We start from the raw sequence: 14744 nt of genomic DNA, 5'->3' as shown, positions 1-14744 counted from the left end.
ATGTCGTCCAAAATGAGACGAAAGTCATAGTATAGTATGTCGTCCAAAATGAGACAAAAAGTCATACTTTAATATGTCCTCCAAAATGAGACAAAAAAGTCATAGTATAGTATGCCGTCCAAAATGTGACAAAAAAGTCATAGAATAGTATGCCGTCCAAAATGAGACGAAAAAGTCATAGTATAGTATGTCGTCCAAAATGAGACAAAAAAGTCATAGTATAGTATGCCGTCCAAAATGTGACATAAAAGTCATAGAATAGTATGCCGTCCAAAATGAGACGAAAAAGTCATAGTATAGTATGTCGTCCAAAATGAGACGAAAAAGTCATAGTATAGTATGTCGTCCAAAATGAGAAAAAAAAGTCATAGTATAGTATGTCGTCCAAAATGAGACGAAAAAGTCATAGTATAGTATGTCGTCCAAAATAAAACGAAAAAGTCATAGTATAGTATGTCGTCCAAAATGTGACAAAAAAGTCATACTTTAGTATGTCGTCCAAAATGAGACAAAAAAGTCATACTTTAATATATCATCCAAAATGTGACAAAAAAGTCATAGTATAGTATGTCGTCCAAAATGAGACAAAAAAGTCATAGTATAGTATGTCGTCCAAAATGAGACGAAAAAGTCATAGTATAGTATGTCGTCCAAAATGAGACGAAAAAGTCATACTATAGTATGTCGTCCAAAATGAGACGAAAAAGTCATAGTAAAGTATGTCGTCCAAAATGAGACAAAAAAGTCATAGTATAGTATGCCGTCCAAAATGTGACAAAAAGTGATAGTATAGTATGTCCTCCAAAATGAGACAAAAAAGTCATAGTATAGTATGCCGTCCAAAATGTGACAAAAAAGTCATAGTATAGTATGTCGTCCAAAATGAGACAAAAAAGTCATAGTATAGTATGTCGTCCAAAATGTGACGAAAAAGTCATAGTACAGTATGTCGTCCAAAATGAGACGAAAAAGTCATAGTATAGTATGTCGTCCAAAATGAGACGAAAAAGTCATAGTATAGTATGCCGTCCAAAATGTGACAAAAAAGTCATAGTATAGTATGCCGTCCAAAATGTGACAAAAAAGTCATAGTATAGTATGCCGTCCAAAATGTGACAAAAAAGTCATAGTATAGTATGCCGTCCAAAATGAGACGAAAAAGTCATAGTATAGTATGTCGTCCAAAATGAGACAAAAAAGTCATAGTATAGTATGTCGTCCAAAATGTGACAAAAAGTCATAGTATAGTATGTCGTCCAAAATGAGACGAAAAAGTCATAGTAAAGTATGTCGTCCAAAATGAGACAAAAAAGTCATAGTATAGTATGCCGTCCAAAATGTGACAAAAAGTGATAGTATAGTATGTCCTCCAAAATGAGACAAAAAAGTCATAGTATAGTATGCCGTCCAAAATGTGACAAAAAAGTCATAGTATAGTATGTCGTCCAAAATGAGACAAAAAAGTCATAGTATAGTATGTCGTCCAAAATGAGACGAAAAAGTCATAGTATAGTATGCCGTCCAAAATGTGACAAAAAAGTCTTAGTATAGTATGTCGTCCAAAATGTGACAAAAAAGTCATAGAATAGTATGTCGTCCAAAATGAGACAAAAAGTCATAGTATAGTATGTCGTCCAAAATGTGACAAAAAGTGATAGTATAGTATGTCGTCCGAAATGAGACGAAAAAGTCATATAGTATGTCGTCCAAAATGAGACGAAAAAGTCATAGTATAGTATGTCGTCCAAAATGAGACAAAAGAGTCATAGTATAGTATGTCGTCCAAAATGAGACACTTAAATTCATAGTATAGTATGTCGTCCAAAATGAGACACTTAAATTCATAGTATAGTATGTCGTCCAAAATGAGACAAAAAAGTCATAGTATAGTATGTCGTCCAAAATGTGACAAAAAAGTCATAGAATAGTATGTCGTCCAAAATGTGACAAAAAGTCATAGTATAGTATGTCGTCCAAAATGTGACAAGAAAGTCATAGTATAGTATGTCGTCCAAAATGAGACAAAAAAGTCATAGTATAGTATGTCGTCCAAAATGAGACAAAAAAGTCTTAGTATAATATGTTGTCCAAAATGTGACAAAAAAGTCATAGTATAGTATGTCGTCCAAAATGAGACAAAAAAGTCATAGTATAGTATGTCGTCCAAAATGAGACGAAAAAGTCATAGTATAGTATGTCGTCCAAAATGAGACGAAAAAGTCATAGTATAGTATGTCGTCCAAAATGAGACAAAAAAGTCATAGTATAGTATGTCGTCCAAAATGTGACAAAAAGTCATAGTATAGTATGTCGTCCAAAATGTGACAAAAAGTCATAGTATAGTATGTCGTCCAAAATGAGACGAAAAAGTCATATAGTATGTCGTCCAAAATGAGACAAAAAAGTCTTAGTATATAGTATGTCGTCCAAAATGAGACAAAAAAGTCATAGTATAGTATGTCGTCCAAAATGTGACAAAAAAGTCATAGTATAGTATGTCGTCCAAAATTTGACAAAAAAGTCATAGTATAGTATGTCGTCCAAAATTAGACGAAAAAGTCATAGTATAGTATGTCGTCCAAAATGAGACAAAAAAGTCATAGTATAGTATGTCGTCCAAAATGTGACAAAAAAGTCATAGTATAGTATGTCGTCCAAAATGAGACAAAAAAGTCATAGTATAGTATGTCGTCCAAAATGAGACACTTAAATTCATAGTATAGTATGTCGTCCAAAATGAGACAAAAAAGTCTTAGTATAGTATGTCGTCCAAAATGAGACAAAAAAGTCATAGTATAGTATGTCGTCCAAAATGTGACAAAAAAGTCATAGTATAGTATGTCGTCCAAAATGAGACACTTAAATTCATAGTATAGTATGTCGTCCAAAATGAGACAAAAAAGTCTTAGTATAGTATGTCGTCCAAAATGAGACAAAAAAGTCATAGTATAGTATGTCGTCCAAAATGAGACACTTAAATTCATAGTATAGTATGTCGTCCAAAATGAGACGAAAAAGTCATAGTACAGTATGTCGTCCAAAATGAGACACTTAAATTCATAGTATAGTATGTCGTCCAAAACGAGACAAAAAAGTCCTAGTACTGAGATGAGCTCTTAGGTCAGCCCATCCAAATGTAGATGTATGATGTCCCACCAGACCGGAACCCTGACTCTCCTCTGTTTGTTAAATCCAGATTTTAACATAATATAATATAATATAACCAAACATAGTAGGGCAACAGTAACGGTTACAATATGTTAAGATAAAACTACTCAGACGAGCAAAGGCAATCTGCATTGTGAGAATAATTAAAAGTGCAGATTTAATCAAACCACCAACTTTACAATAGTGCACTATCAGATCAAATTAAACAAGATTCTGTGACTGAATGAAAATGTTTCCAGTGACAATTGAAGCAAACACTGTGACGATAAAAGAAAAGAAGAAAACACTTTTGAAGGAACAGATTCTCATTTAAACTGTCAGTTTCAACATTGAACCACAGGGAGGCAGCACAGCCCCAAGAAACAAAGAGGAGTCTTATGTCAGTCAAATAGAAAACAGAAGGAAAAGAATCTGCACAGACGTTTGAGAAACGTGACAAAATCTACAAAATAAAATACAAATATGTGATGAACAAAAATATAGAAAATAAACTGACGGGGAAAAAAGTCAAGGTTGTTGTCGCTGGTTTTAATTGTCATGGTAACCAACCTGCACATGCTGGACTTCCTGGATACAGTGGTGCTGGGTGAAGAGGGCGGAGTCTGGTAGGACCAGGTGCAGTCGGAGCTTTTCAGGTCCACGATCACCTGCACAGGAACAGGAAGTTATAGTAGGTTGTTTGTTTTTTTTCAAAAAGTAAAATGAGCTGCTGGAGAGCTCTTATTGTGAAGGCACGTGTCCTTGAACGCACCACTGAGTTTTACGATTTATCCACGTTTTTGTTTGATAGATTTTTTTTATTAGACAAAAATGCTGATGATTTGGTTTGGGTGTGGTCACCTGCTCACTGGAGGGCGGGAGCTTGTGAGGGTCCATGGTCAATGTCTTCAGGTCGTCAGTGAGAGTCTGAAGGTGAGTGATCTCCCCCAGCATGGACATCTCCTCCTCCTGGAACACACACACACACCTGTATTTCACACTGATTTTTTCCTGGTCTTTCTTGTGTCTTTGAACGCATCACTGACCACCACAGGCTTCAACATGGTCACGAAGCAGCAGAAGCGACTCCTCTCCTCCACCAGCGCCTTCCTCACCGCCTGCTTCTCCGTCTCCTCCAGCAGAAGATACTTATCACTGACGTCCTGCAGAGCGCTGTCCAGCTGAGGCTGCAGGTCACCGCGGCCTGAACACACACACACACACACACACACACACACACACACACACACACACACACCAAAGCTCATAGAGACAATCAGTGATTTACAGGAGCTGCTGTGACTCATGCGACAACTGCTGCCTCGTGTGGTCACTTCAGACATTTGAACTTAGTGATGGAGGCAGCAGTGGATCAACAACTCCTGTGCGTGTGACGTTAAAATCTTAATATTGGTGAGATCAAATGAACTTGAATCTTGTTTCCGATCACGAGGATTTGTTTTTCTGCGACGACTCAAACTCAGAGACAAAGACGGTGTGAACTTACCAAAAACATCAGCTGGGAGGAGCAAAGGAGAAAAAAAATAATCCTGTCATTCATTTTTTTTTTTTATAAAATGTTTTTGTGCAGTTTTACAGTTTGTTTTTAGAAATGTCAACGTGATAGAGTAAAGTAATAAAGTAATTATTGATAATCAATGAGTTCATCAATCACCTTTCTTTGCTTTTTTCTGCAGCTTCAGAGTGTCCGACGAGCGCTTCTTGATTTCCTGACGAGCCTTTTTATATTCTGAGGACAAAAGAGACAGGTCACACTCTGTGTGTGTGCGTGCGTGTGTGTGCGTGTGCGTGTGCGTGTGCGTGTACCTTTGGCGTGGTCTTTGTCCAGAGTGTTGGCGCCTCTCTTCCACTCCTCCATCTGCTCCTGCAGAGGATTGATCAAACAGTCCAGAAACACCCTACACACACACACACACACACACACAGTGAGTTAATCATGTGATCAATAATAAGAATAGAAGTAATTATAATTACTGATTATAAGTCAGATTTATTTAAAGACTGAAGAAGAGAAAGATGGGAGGATGGGGGGGGGGGGGGGGAGATGTTACGCACACACACACACACACAGTGATGTACTCACATGGAGAACTGGCGTAGTTTGGCCTCGATGCTTCGGTGCCTCATGCCATGCATCCTGGTGAGCGCTGAGCCGATGTCCCTCGTCCCTCCTGCACGCACACGCACACACACGCACACGCACACGCACACACGCACACACACACACACACACACACACAGAAGGACATAAAAAAGGAGGTTACTGAGGCTTTATAAGCAGAGCTGGAGGAAAATATCAGTGTATCAAAATATCAATCATCGTCACCCTGACTTGAGATAAGATTATGAATCCAGATAAAAATCGGATTTTATTCACTTAACAACAGACGCAGCTCATAAAATCTGTGTCAGTTTAAGTCTACGGTGTCTTAACAACACTTTGACGTCTTTATCTCACTGTGAGACACACTTTTCCAACAGGAAACTGAAGTTTGTGAACCACTCACACACACACACACACACACACTCACACTCACTCTCCCACACACACACACACTCACTCTCCCACACACACACACACACTCACTCTTCCACACACACACACACACACACGCACACACACGCACACACACACTCACTCTCCCACACACACACACAAACACACACACACACACTCACTCTTCCACACACACACACACACTCACTCTTCCACACACACACACACACTCACTCTCCCACACACACACACACACACACACACACTCACTCTTCCACACACACACACACACACACACTCTCCCACACACACACACTCACTCTTCCACACACACACACACACACACTCTCCCACACACACACACGCGCACACACACACACACTCTCCCACACACACACACACACACACACTCTCCCACACACACACACACAAACACACACACACTCTCCCACACAATCATTCGTTCACATATATATACATATATACATATATGTATATATGAACATATATATGTATATGTACATATATATGTACAAATACATATATGTATATATATACATATACATATACACATATATATGTATATGTATATACATATACATATATACATATATGTATATTTATACATATATATGTATGCATATATATACATATATGTACATATATACATATATGTATATATGTATATATATATACATATATACACATATATATGTATATACATATGCATATATGTATATGTATATACATATGCATATACTCACTCTCTATATACATACATATATATGTATGCATATATATGTATATATACATACATATATGTATATATTCACAACTTAACAGCACATTTGGAGTTACGTTACACAGCCAAACCATCTCTTCTTCTCAGCTCTGTCCCCCCTGTCCTCTATAACAAGAACAATAATAATAATAATAATAATAATAATACTACATTTCATTTAAGGGCACCTTTGAAAGCACTCAAGGCACTTTACAGTACATGATTAACAAACTGAAACGATTCAAATACACAATAAAATCACAAATATCAAAGCTCAAATTTTAAGAAACGGGGGGGGGGGGGGGGGGGGTTAATACTGTGGCACAGCGAGTAAACACAACAGACAACGTCGACAGGTTGACACGTCAATCCATTTTATATTTAAAAATATTTGACTTAACTCCACAATACTGTTACTGTTATTGTTATTTACAGCAAATACATACATATACATATAAACATACATTAAACAAATAAACATTTGAAGCAAAACTGTTATAGACCAGAGCTACTGAAACATCACTTTCATCAACCCATCGTCACAAACTGCAGATTATATTAATGAATTATTAATTAATTAACAACAATCAACACATTCATTACTCCTCATGTCTCAATCTGTGTGTGTATGTGTGTGTGAGTGCGAGGATGCTGTCCTACCTCGGCTGTTGGTTGCCAGGTCTGCGACCTTCTGAAAAGCGTCCAGGAAAGCGGCCACAACCACCACCGTCATCCTGAGGAACACAGCACAGAACCGTGAATGTGTGTGTGTGTGTGCGCGTGTGTGTATGTGCGTGCGTTTGTGTGTATGTGTATCTGTGTGTGTGTGTGTGTGTGTGCATGCGTTTGTGTGTGCATGCGTTTGTGTGTATGTGCATGTGTGTGAGCATTTGTGCGTGTGTGCATGTGCGCGTGTGTATATGCGTATGTGTGTGTATGTGTATGTGTGTGCGCGCGCATGTGCGCGTGTGTGTATGTGTGCGTGTGTGTCTGTGTGTGTGTATGTGTGTGCGTGCGTGCATGTGTATGTGCGTGTGTGTGTGCATGTGCGCGTATGTGTATGTGTGTGTGTGCGTGTGCTTGTGTGTGTGTGTGCGTTTGTGTGTATGTGCATGTGTGTGAGCATTTGTGCGTGTGTGTGTGTATGCGTATGTGTGCGCGTGTGTGTATGTGTGCGTGTGTGTCTATGTGTGTGTGTATGTGTATGTGTGCGTGCATGTGTATGTGCGTGTGTGTGTGCGTGTGTGAACGTGTGTGCGTGCGAGTATGTGTGTGCGTGCGTGTGCGTGCGTGTGTGAGTGTGTGTGTGTGTGCGTGTGTGAGTGTGTGTGTGTGTGTGCGTGTGTGAGTGTGTGAGTGTGCGTGTGTGTGAGTGTGTGTGTGCGTGTGAGTGTGTGAGTGTGCGTGTGTGAGTGTGTGTGTGTGTGTGCGTGTTACCTCAGCTGTGACTGCAGTTTGCTGGCCTTGCTGATGAAGTCGTCCCACACAGGGTAACTGCCCTGATCATGAGGAAAAGAAAAACAAAGAATTGAAATGAAATATAATAATAAACCTCAGAGAAAACCAGTGATTGGTCCAGTGCTGGTCCTCTGCTGCCTCGTGTGGTCACTTTGTGTCACTTCAGTGAATCTGAACAAAGGATTTTTAATGCTAAATTTTACAAAATAAGACATTAGAACGTAGTGATGGAGGCAGCAGTGTGTGTGTGTTTTTGTGAATAAAAGCATCTACAAGAACAGTTTGTCAGTGTGTGATGATGCAGCGTCAGCAGACGACAAGGAGACGGATCAATACCATTGAACCACACTGACTCCGCCCACTCCAGCGTCAAAACAAACAAACAAACAAAGAGCGTCGTTATCATTGTATATACATACGATGAAGATCAGTATATAACACACATAACTAAGAATAATATATGCTGTGTCAATATGGGCGGGGATTTTTCCGAGATGGTGGGAGGAGCTCAGAACATGACTGCAGACTTTTAGATATTTTACAACCACCACCAAATCTGATAATAATGAAGGGTTCATTAAACTGACGTGTGTCTGTGACACACATTCACTCGCTCATCTTCTCTCTCGCGCTCATTGCAGCTGGGTGTGTTCAGCCTCGTTCTGTTTGTGAGGGTGATGCCCAGCGTCATCGCCTGGCTACCGTTGCCACGGTAACGCTGCTGCTGCTGCTGCAGAGGCTTCAGACAGAGACGGATTTGTGAGGATGGAGGGGAGGGTCAAACACACACACAAACACCTTTATTTACAGTCTGTATATACATGTACATGCAGTATACAGTATGCTGTATATGTATATATATATATATATATATATATATACAGTATATATATACTGTATGTATGTATATATATATATATATATCTACAGTATACAGTATATACTGTAGATACAGGGTGTATGCATGTACACACACACACAGGCCATGGTAGGGCCACTACATCAATCAGTCACTGAGGACATAAATTGTCACCGTGGCAACAACCTGGAGGCGACAGCAGCATTGTGTCCTTCAGGAATCCTGTGTGTGTGTGTGTGTGCGTGCGTGTGTGTGTGTGTGCGTGCGTGCGTGTGTGCATGTCTGTGTGTGTGTGGGAGAGTGTATGTGTGTTGGAGAGTGTGTGTGTGTGTGTGTGTGTGCGCGTGTGTGTGCAAGTGTGTGTGTGTGTGCGCGTGCATGCATGTCTGTGTGTGTGTGTGGGAGAGTGTGTGTGTGTGTGTGCATGTGTGTGTGGGAGAGTGAGTGTGTGTGTGTGGGAGAGTGAGTGTGTGTGCATGTGTGTGTGTGGGAGAGTGTGTGCATGCGTGCATGTCTGTGTGTGTGTGTGTGCGTGCGTGTGTGCATGTCTGTGTGTGTGGGAGAGTGTGAGTGTGCGTGCATGTGTGTGTGTGTTAGGGTTAGGGTTAGGGTTGGGTTAGGGTTAGATACCCTAATACTCTAATTAGGGTTAGATTGTTAGATTGTCAATATATGACAATATATGTCATATATTGGCAGATATGACAGACATATCTGCCAATATGTCTGTCGTATATTGGCAGATATATAATAAAATGAAAGCCGATATCGTGAAGATGATATCGTACATCCCGATTTCTTTGGTACAAATTGTAATCATCGTCCTACTATCATGACCAGAGTTACGTCTTTAGCTAAGTTCTTAGCAGGTGTTCGGTCCCCCTCTACGATTTTAATACCGATAAATACCAATTCTCAGTACGAGCTAGTACACATCACGCTCTACATCAGGACTGTTCACTGCTACAAACTCAGCTGGGCCACATTCAAACCTGATTTTAAAGTTTTTTGGGTTTTTTATAGACTTTTTTTACTAGAAGCAATTACAAAACAACAGAGCAGAGCAATGTAACAAAAGACTTCCATTCCTCAAATTTTCTCACATTTTTACCCCTCCCACATTCCCACCCCAGAGCAAAACTCTGTCCAATATTGAACATCCAATAGTGTCATATCAATAAAACATACAACAAATAAGAACAAATAACAAATAAGAAAAAGAAAGGGAAAAAAATTAAAAAATTAAAAAATAAAATAAAATACATTTAAAAAGGGGGGGGGGGGGGCTCAGTCATCACAATCAGGCAGAGATGTCAAACATTCAATATGTTTTAAAAGAGGTCTCCAGGTCCTCTCAAATGAACTTAAAGATCCATTCAGGGAAAACCTAAGCCTTTCAAGTCTAATGGACAGTAGCAGCTCTTTCACCCATCTACTGTGAGATGAAGGATGAGGGTGTTTCCAGGTGAGGGGTAGAAGCCACCTGGCCAACAGGGTAGTAAATGTAAGAACAGTCTGCATAACTTTAGAGGAAATAGGCTGCAAAGTTGCCCGAACAAGGCCAGGAGAGTTCTCAGGAGTAATAATAGTATCATATGCCGTATTAAGAATTTCGAAGATTTCACACCAGAATGTGGAAAGCCTAGGACAGAACCAAAACATATGTGAATGGTCAGCTGGAGATTGTTTGCACCTATTACAAGAGGCACTCACATTGGGGTAAATCCGAGATAACCTCAAATTAGTGTAGTGAACTTTGTGCACAACTTTACACCGTAGAAGGCCGTGTCTTGCACAAATCGAGGAGGAGTGAACCAATTGCAAAACCTTTTGCCAATAATCATCAGGCAGTGTGAATCCAAGCTCTGGTGCCCAGGAAGCCCTGTGACCGGACACTGGACTGTCAATAGCAGAACCAATAAGGCTGTAAATACTAGAAGTTAACTGCCTACATTCAGGATCAAGAGACAATAAGGAGTCCACTAGCATTTCCGGGGGACGACTAGGGAATGCCGGGTTCTGGTTCCGAATAAAATGTCTTATTTGAAAGAAACGGAATAGGTGGGAATTTCGGTAAGTCAAATTTCTTTGAGAGCTCAGAAAAGGACATAAAGGTGTCTTGGTCATAAAGGTCCTTAAATTTAGTTAACCCTTTGTTGAACCAAGTCCGAAAGGTTAAATCTGTATATGAGGGCAAAAATAGGTGATTGTTTATAATGGGGGAGAGGTCTGAGGCTCTATGAAGGCCCAGGCCTTTTCTAATTTGAATCCATATTCTAACAGAGTTCATTACCAACGGGTTTGAGGTAAAGTTGGAGGCAGTCCAGGCAGGATTTGAGAGCACAACAAGGAGTGAAGAGAGATTTTAGAGGATGAAAGTTCCATATCTACCCAGGCTGGGCGCATCACATGATCTGTTAAGTTGTTAAACCAGTATAAAACTTTATTAATATTACAGGACCAGTAATAGTGTAAGAAATTGGGCAGCGCCAAGCCACCAAGATCCTTGGGGAGCTGTAGCACTGATCTTCTGATGCGTGGATGTTTTTTGCCCCAAATGAAGGAACTTATTCATTGATCAAGTGATCAAAAAAAGCCTTCTTAATAAGGATGGGGATACGTGAAAAGAGGTTTATAAACTTGGGCAAAATAACCATTTTAACCAAATTAACTCGACCTACTAGGGATAATGGGAGACTAGACCATCTGTCAAAGTCCAGTTTACACCTCTCAAATAGAGGAGAAAGATTTTTCGAGAAAATATTTAAATCCATCCATAGCATTCTTAAAGGGCAAAAACGGTTGGGGTATACTTTTAGCCAGAGGGTTCAGGGGGAAAAGTTTGCTCTTACGGAGCTTAAGTTTATAACCTGAATAGGATCCAAATTTATCAAAAATACTGAGAACCACGGGGAGAGAGGCAGCCGGATTGGACATATACAAAAGGAGATCATCAGCATAAAGTGATCATTTGTGAATGTTCCCAGGTCGGGTGATGCCCTCAAACCCACCCTTCTGTTGCAGCCAGCTAGAGGTTCAATAGCTAAAGCAAATAAGAGGGGGGAAAGGGGGCAGCCCTGTCTGGTTCCTCGATAAAGGGGAAATGGGGCAGATTGGAGTCCGTTTGTGTGGACTGAAGCAACTGGGCTGGCATAAAGCAACTTAATCCAAGATATACAATCAGAATCGAAACCAAATTTCTGCAAAACAAAAAAAATAAATCTCCACTCCACCCCGTCGAAGGCCTTCTCAGCATCTAGTGAGACTATCACCTCAGGGGAGCTAATGATATTTAAAAGCCTCCTCGTATTATGAAACGAGTGCCTTCCAAGCATGAACCCTGTTTGATCAATTGATATAATACTTGATAAGACCCGTTGAAGGCGTTGGGCCACAATTTTTGACAGGATTTTAAGGTCAACATTCAAGAGGGAAATGGGCCTATAGCTTCCACAAAGAAGAGGGTCTTTATCAATCTTAAGCAGGAGAGAAATCGAGGCCTCAGACGGGGTGGTGGGCAGACGACCCTCAGTGAAGGACTCGTTGTACATTTTCTGAAGGGCTGGTGCAATGGTGGCAGATAATAGTTTAAAAAACTCAACAGTGAACCTATCAGGGCCCGGAGTCTTACCGTTCTGAAGCGTCACAATTGCCTCCTGCACTTCCTTGATAGAGATTGGACTGCCCAGCTCCTTACACAAATCCTTGTCTATATTATGGGAAAACAATCCTATCCAAAGGGTTATCTCTGTCCCAAACATCCAAGGGACATTTGGAGGAATAGAGGTCAGAGTAAAAAGAACAAAATGTCTGTTTAATCGCCAGTCTCAAAATAGCGTTGTTTAGCCATGAATAACTGCTTCTGGGTTTTACGCGTAGATAATAAGTCAAATTTGGACTGAAGCTGAAGTCGTTCTTTATAAAGAGCATGGGTAGGGGCTGAAGCGTACAAATTGTCAACTCTAGAAACCTCATTAACAATTGCCTCCAACTCTAACTTTTCCGTCTTCCTTAGTGATGAAACATACGAAATAATTTGCCCACGCATAAATGCTCTAAAAGCTTCCCATAGAGTGTGTCTAGGGATCTCCGCAGAATCATTGGTATCAAAGAACAAGGAGATCTGTGCGTGAAGAAATTCTCTAAAAGCAGTCTGGGCTAACAAAGAGGAATTAAGTCTCCATTGTCTGGAGGGAGGGACACGACCAGGAAAGCCAATATCAACAGATACAGGGGCATGATCCGAAATAACAATACTATGGTATTCACATGAACGAACCTCCGGTAAAAAAATTATTATCCAATAGGAAAAAATCTATCCGAGAATATGAATGGTGGACATGCGAAAAAAAGGAAAAAACTTTGTCTGAATGGGATTTAGCCCTCCATGGGTCAAATAATCCTAAACTGATTTTGTATGCATCAAGTACTTTGGCTGACTTGGACAGCACCTGAGTATTAAAAGAAGACCCGTCCAGGGAGGGGTCTTGAACCACATTAAAATCGCCGCCAATAATCCAATAGTGGTCATCAACTTTGGGGAAGAAAGGAAAAAAAGCTTGTAATGAAATTATTGTCATCCCACGTAGGTGCATAAACACAGGCCATAACCACAGGCATGCCACATAATTTACCAGAAATAATTACTAATCGACCATTAGGGTCCTCAATATAGTTTGATAATTCGAATGGAACACTCTTGCGTATTAGGATAGCTGCACCTCTTGCCCTTACTGGAAATTTAGGAAAAAGAAGCCTTAACTTCACTCCCTTCTGGTAGAAGGCTTGCTTGATTTTGTTGAATGCGGCACGTTTCTTTGCAGTGACAGCGCTGACATCAGGGTACACTCGCAGCGTTGCTCCGCCGCACTTAAGCTCGTGCTGTCTGGCCCAACGAAGCACCTTCTCCCCCTCTTGAAAACGAGGAAAGCAAATCACAAAGGCTCTGGGTTTACCTCCCGGTCCAGGTTTCTAGGCTAGGGAGCGATGTGCCCTCTCCAGATTCGGGTTAGAGAAAACACCGGGACCAAGGTTTTCCATCAGCAGGGCCGATATGAACTCGATCGGGTCCTGACCCTTTTCACTGCCCTCGGGAATGTTTATTATACGGAGGTTGACTCTACGGGATCTGTTTTCAAGATCGTCGAGGCGGTCCTGGAGAGACTTATTTTGGGCCTGCAGAAACTTCACAGTTTTTTCGGTGCTTGTTATGCACTCAAAGTTATCCCCCACCAGGGATTCTTCATCAAGTCCAGGTGAGTTGTGAGCCTCAGAGCTAGCACTCGCCATTTTAGCAAGTTTGCTAGCCACAGTAGCCGCACCGCCCCGCGTAACTGGGCAACTCGGTGTGCTGCTCGTTTTAGATTTAGAACCACTCATTTCACGGCCTGGTGAAAGCTATAACTGCTATATCGTTGTCCAGCACAAATTTTCAAGTCGGGAGTGGCGTTTACAGGTATATATTAAAAGTGTAAACGAGAGACCTCTTTCGCACGACCGTCGCCTACCTCATCACCACCGGAAGCCCTGAATTTAAAGTTTAATAAAGTGTAATAAAGACGTGTGCGTGAACAGACTGTGAGGTGTTTTTGTCCTTCGTTCACCTCAACGTGCATGAAAACACAACTGTCACAGTAAAATAACGTGAAAAAAGGTGACATTTGTCACACGTGCTCAGTGCGACTGTAGGAACTGTCATGTGATCGTTTCATTACCGTAACTCTTTGACCGTCTGAGAAAATGAACAAACTATGGACTGGCGATCTGTGCAGGGTGTGACTCCGCCTCTCACCCTATGTCAGCTCACCCTCATGTGGAGGATGCAGCAGTAGAAGCAGAGAAATTGAGCTTTAACTGCGCTCATATACTCGTCATTACGGTAGAACCTGGACCACGTTTGTGATGTCAGCTTCTCAGGACAGTGATTCTTAAACGCTTGAATCACTGACAGATATTGACAAAGTGAAAGTTATCTTGGAAAA

The 14744-nt window shown here is 40.7% G+C and overlaps 1 protein-coding gene across 4 annotated transcripts in view; it reads right to left on the bottom strand.

Annotated features, from left to right (window-relative positions):
- Positions 1 to 14744, bottom strand: part of LOC131447239 (protein MTSS 1-like) — a 42509-nt gene that overhangs the window by 27078 nt on the left and 687 nt on the right. For 2 of the 4 annotated variants that reach the window (XM_058618861.1, XM_058618863.1), the window contains exons 2-10: positions 7884 to 7945; positions 7107 to 7180; positions 5252 to 5339; positions 4975 to 5066; positions 4823 to 4897; positions 4655 to 4666; positions 4194 to 4351; positions 4009 to 4116; positions 3718 to 3815 (exon numbers count right to left, since the gene is read on the bottom strand). In XM_058618861.1, the coding sequence (XP_058474844.1) occupies positions 3718 to 3815; positions 4009 to 4116; positions 4194 to 4351; positions 4655 to 4666; positions 4823 to 4897; positions 4975 to 5066; positions 5252 to 5339; positions 7107 to 7180; positions 7884 to 7945 (767 nt within the window). The remainder of the gene's footprint in view (positions 1 to 3717; positions 3816 to 4008; positions 4117 to 4193; positions 4352 to 4654; positions 4667 to 4822; positions 4898 to 4974; positions 5067 to 5251; positions 5340 to 7106; positions 7181 to 7883; positions 7946 to 14744) is intronic. The other 2 variants (XM_058618862.1, XM_058618865.1) reach the window with 1 other exon arrangement.

This window comes from Solea solea, chromosome 20, assembly GCF_958295425.1.
Source record: "Solea solea chromosome 20, fSolSol10.1, whole genome shotgun sequence".
Classification (NCBI taxonomy): Eukaryota; Metazoa; Chordata; class Actinopteri; order Pleuronectiformes; family Soleidae; genus Solea; species Solea solea.
The sequence above is the reverse complement of the archived record's forward strand: the minus strand, read 5'-3'. Positions and strand labels throughout refer to the sequence as shown.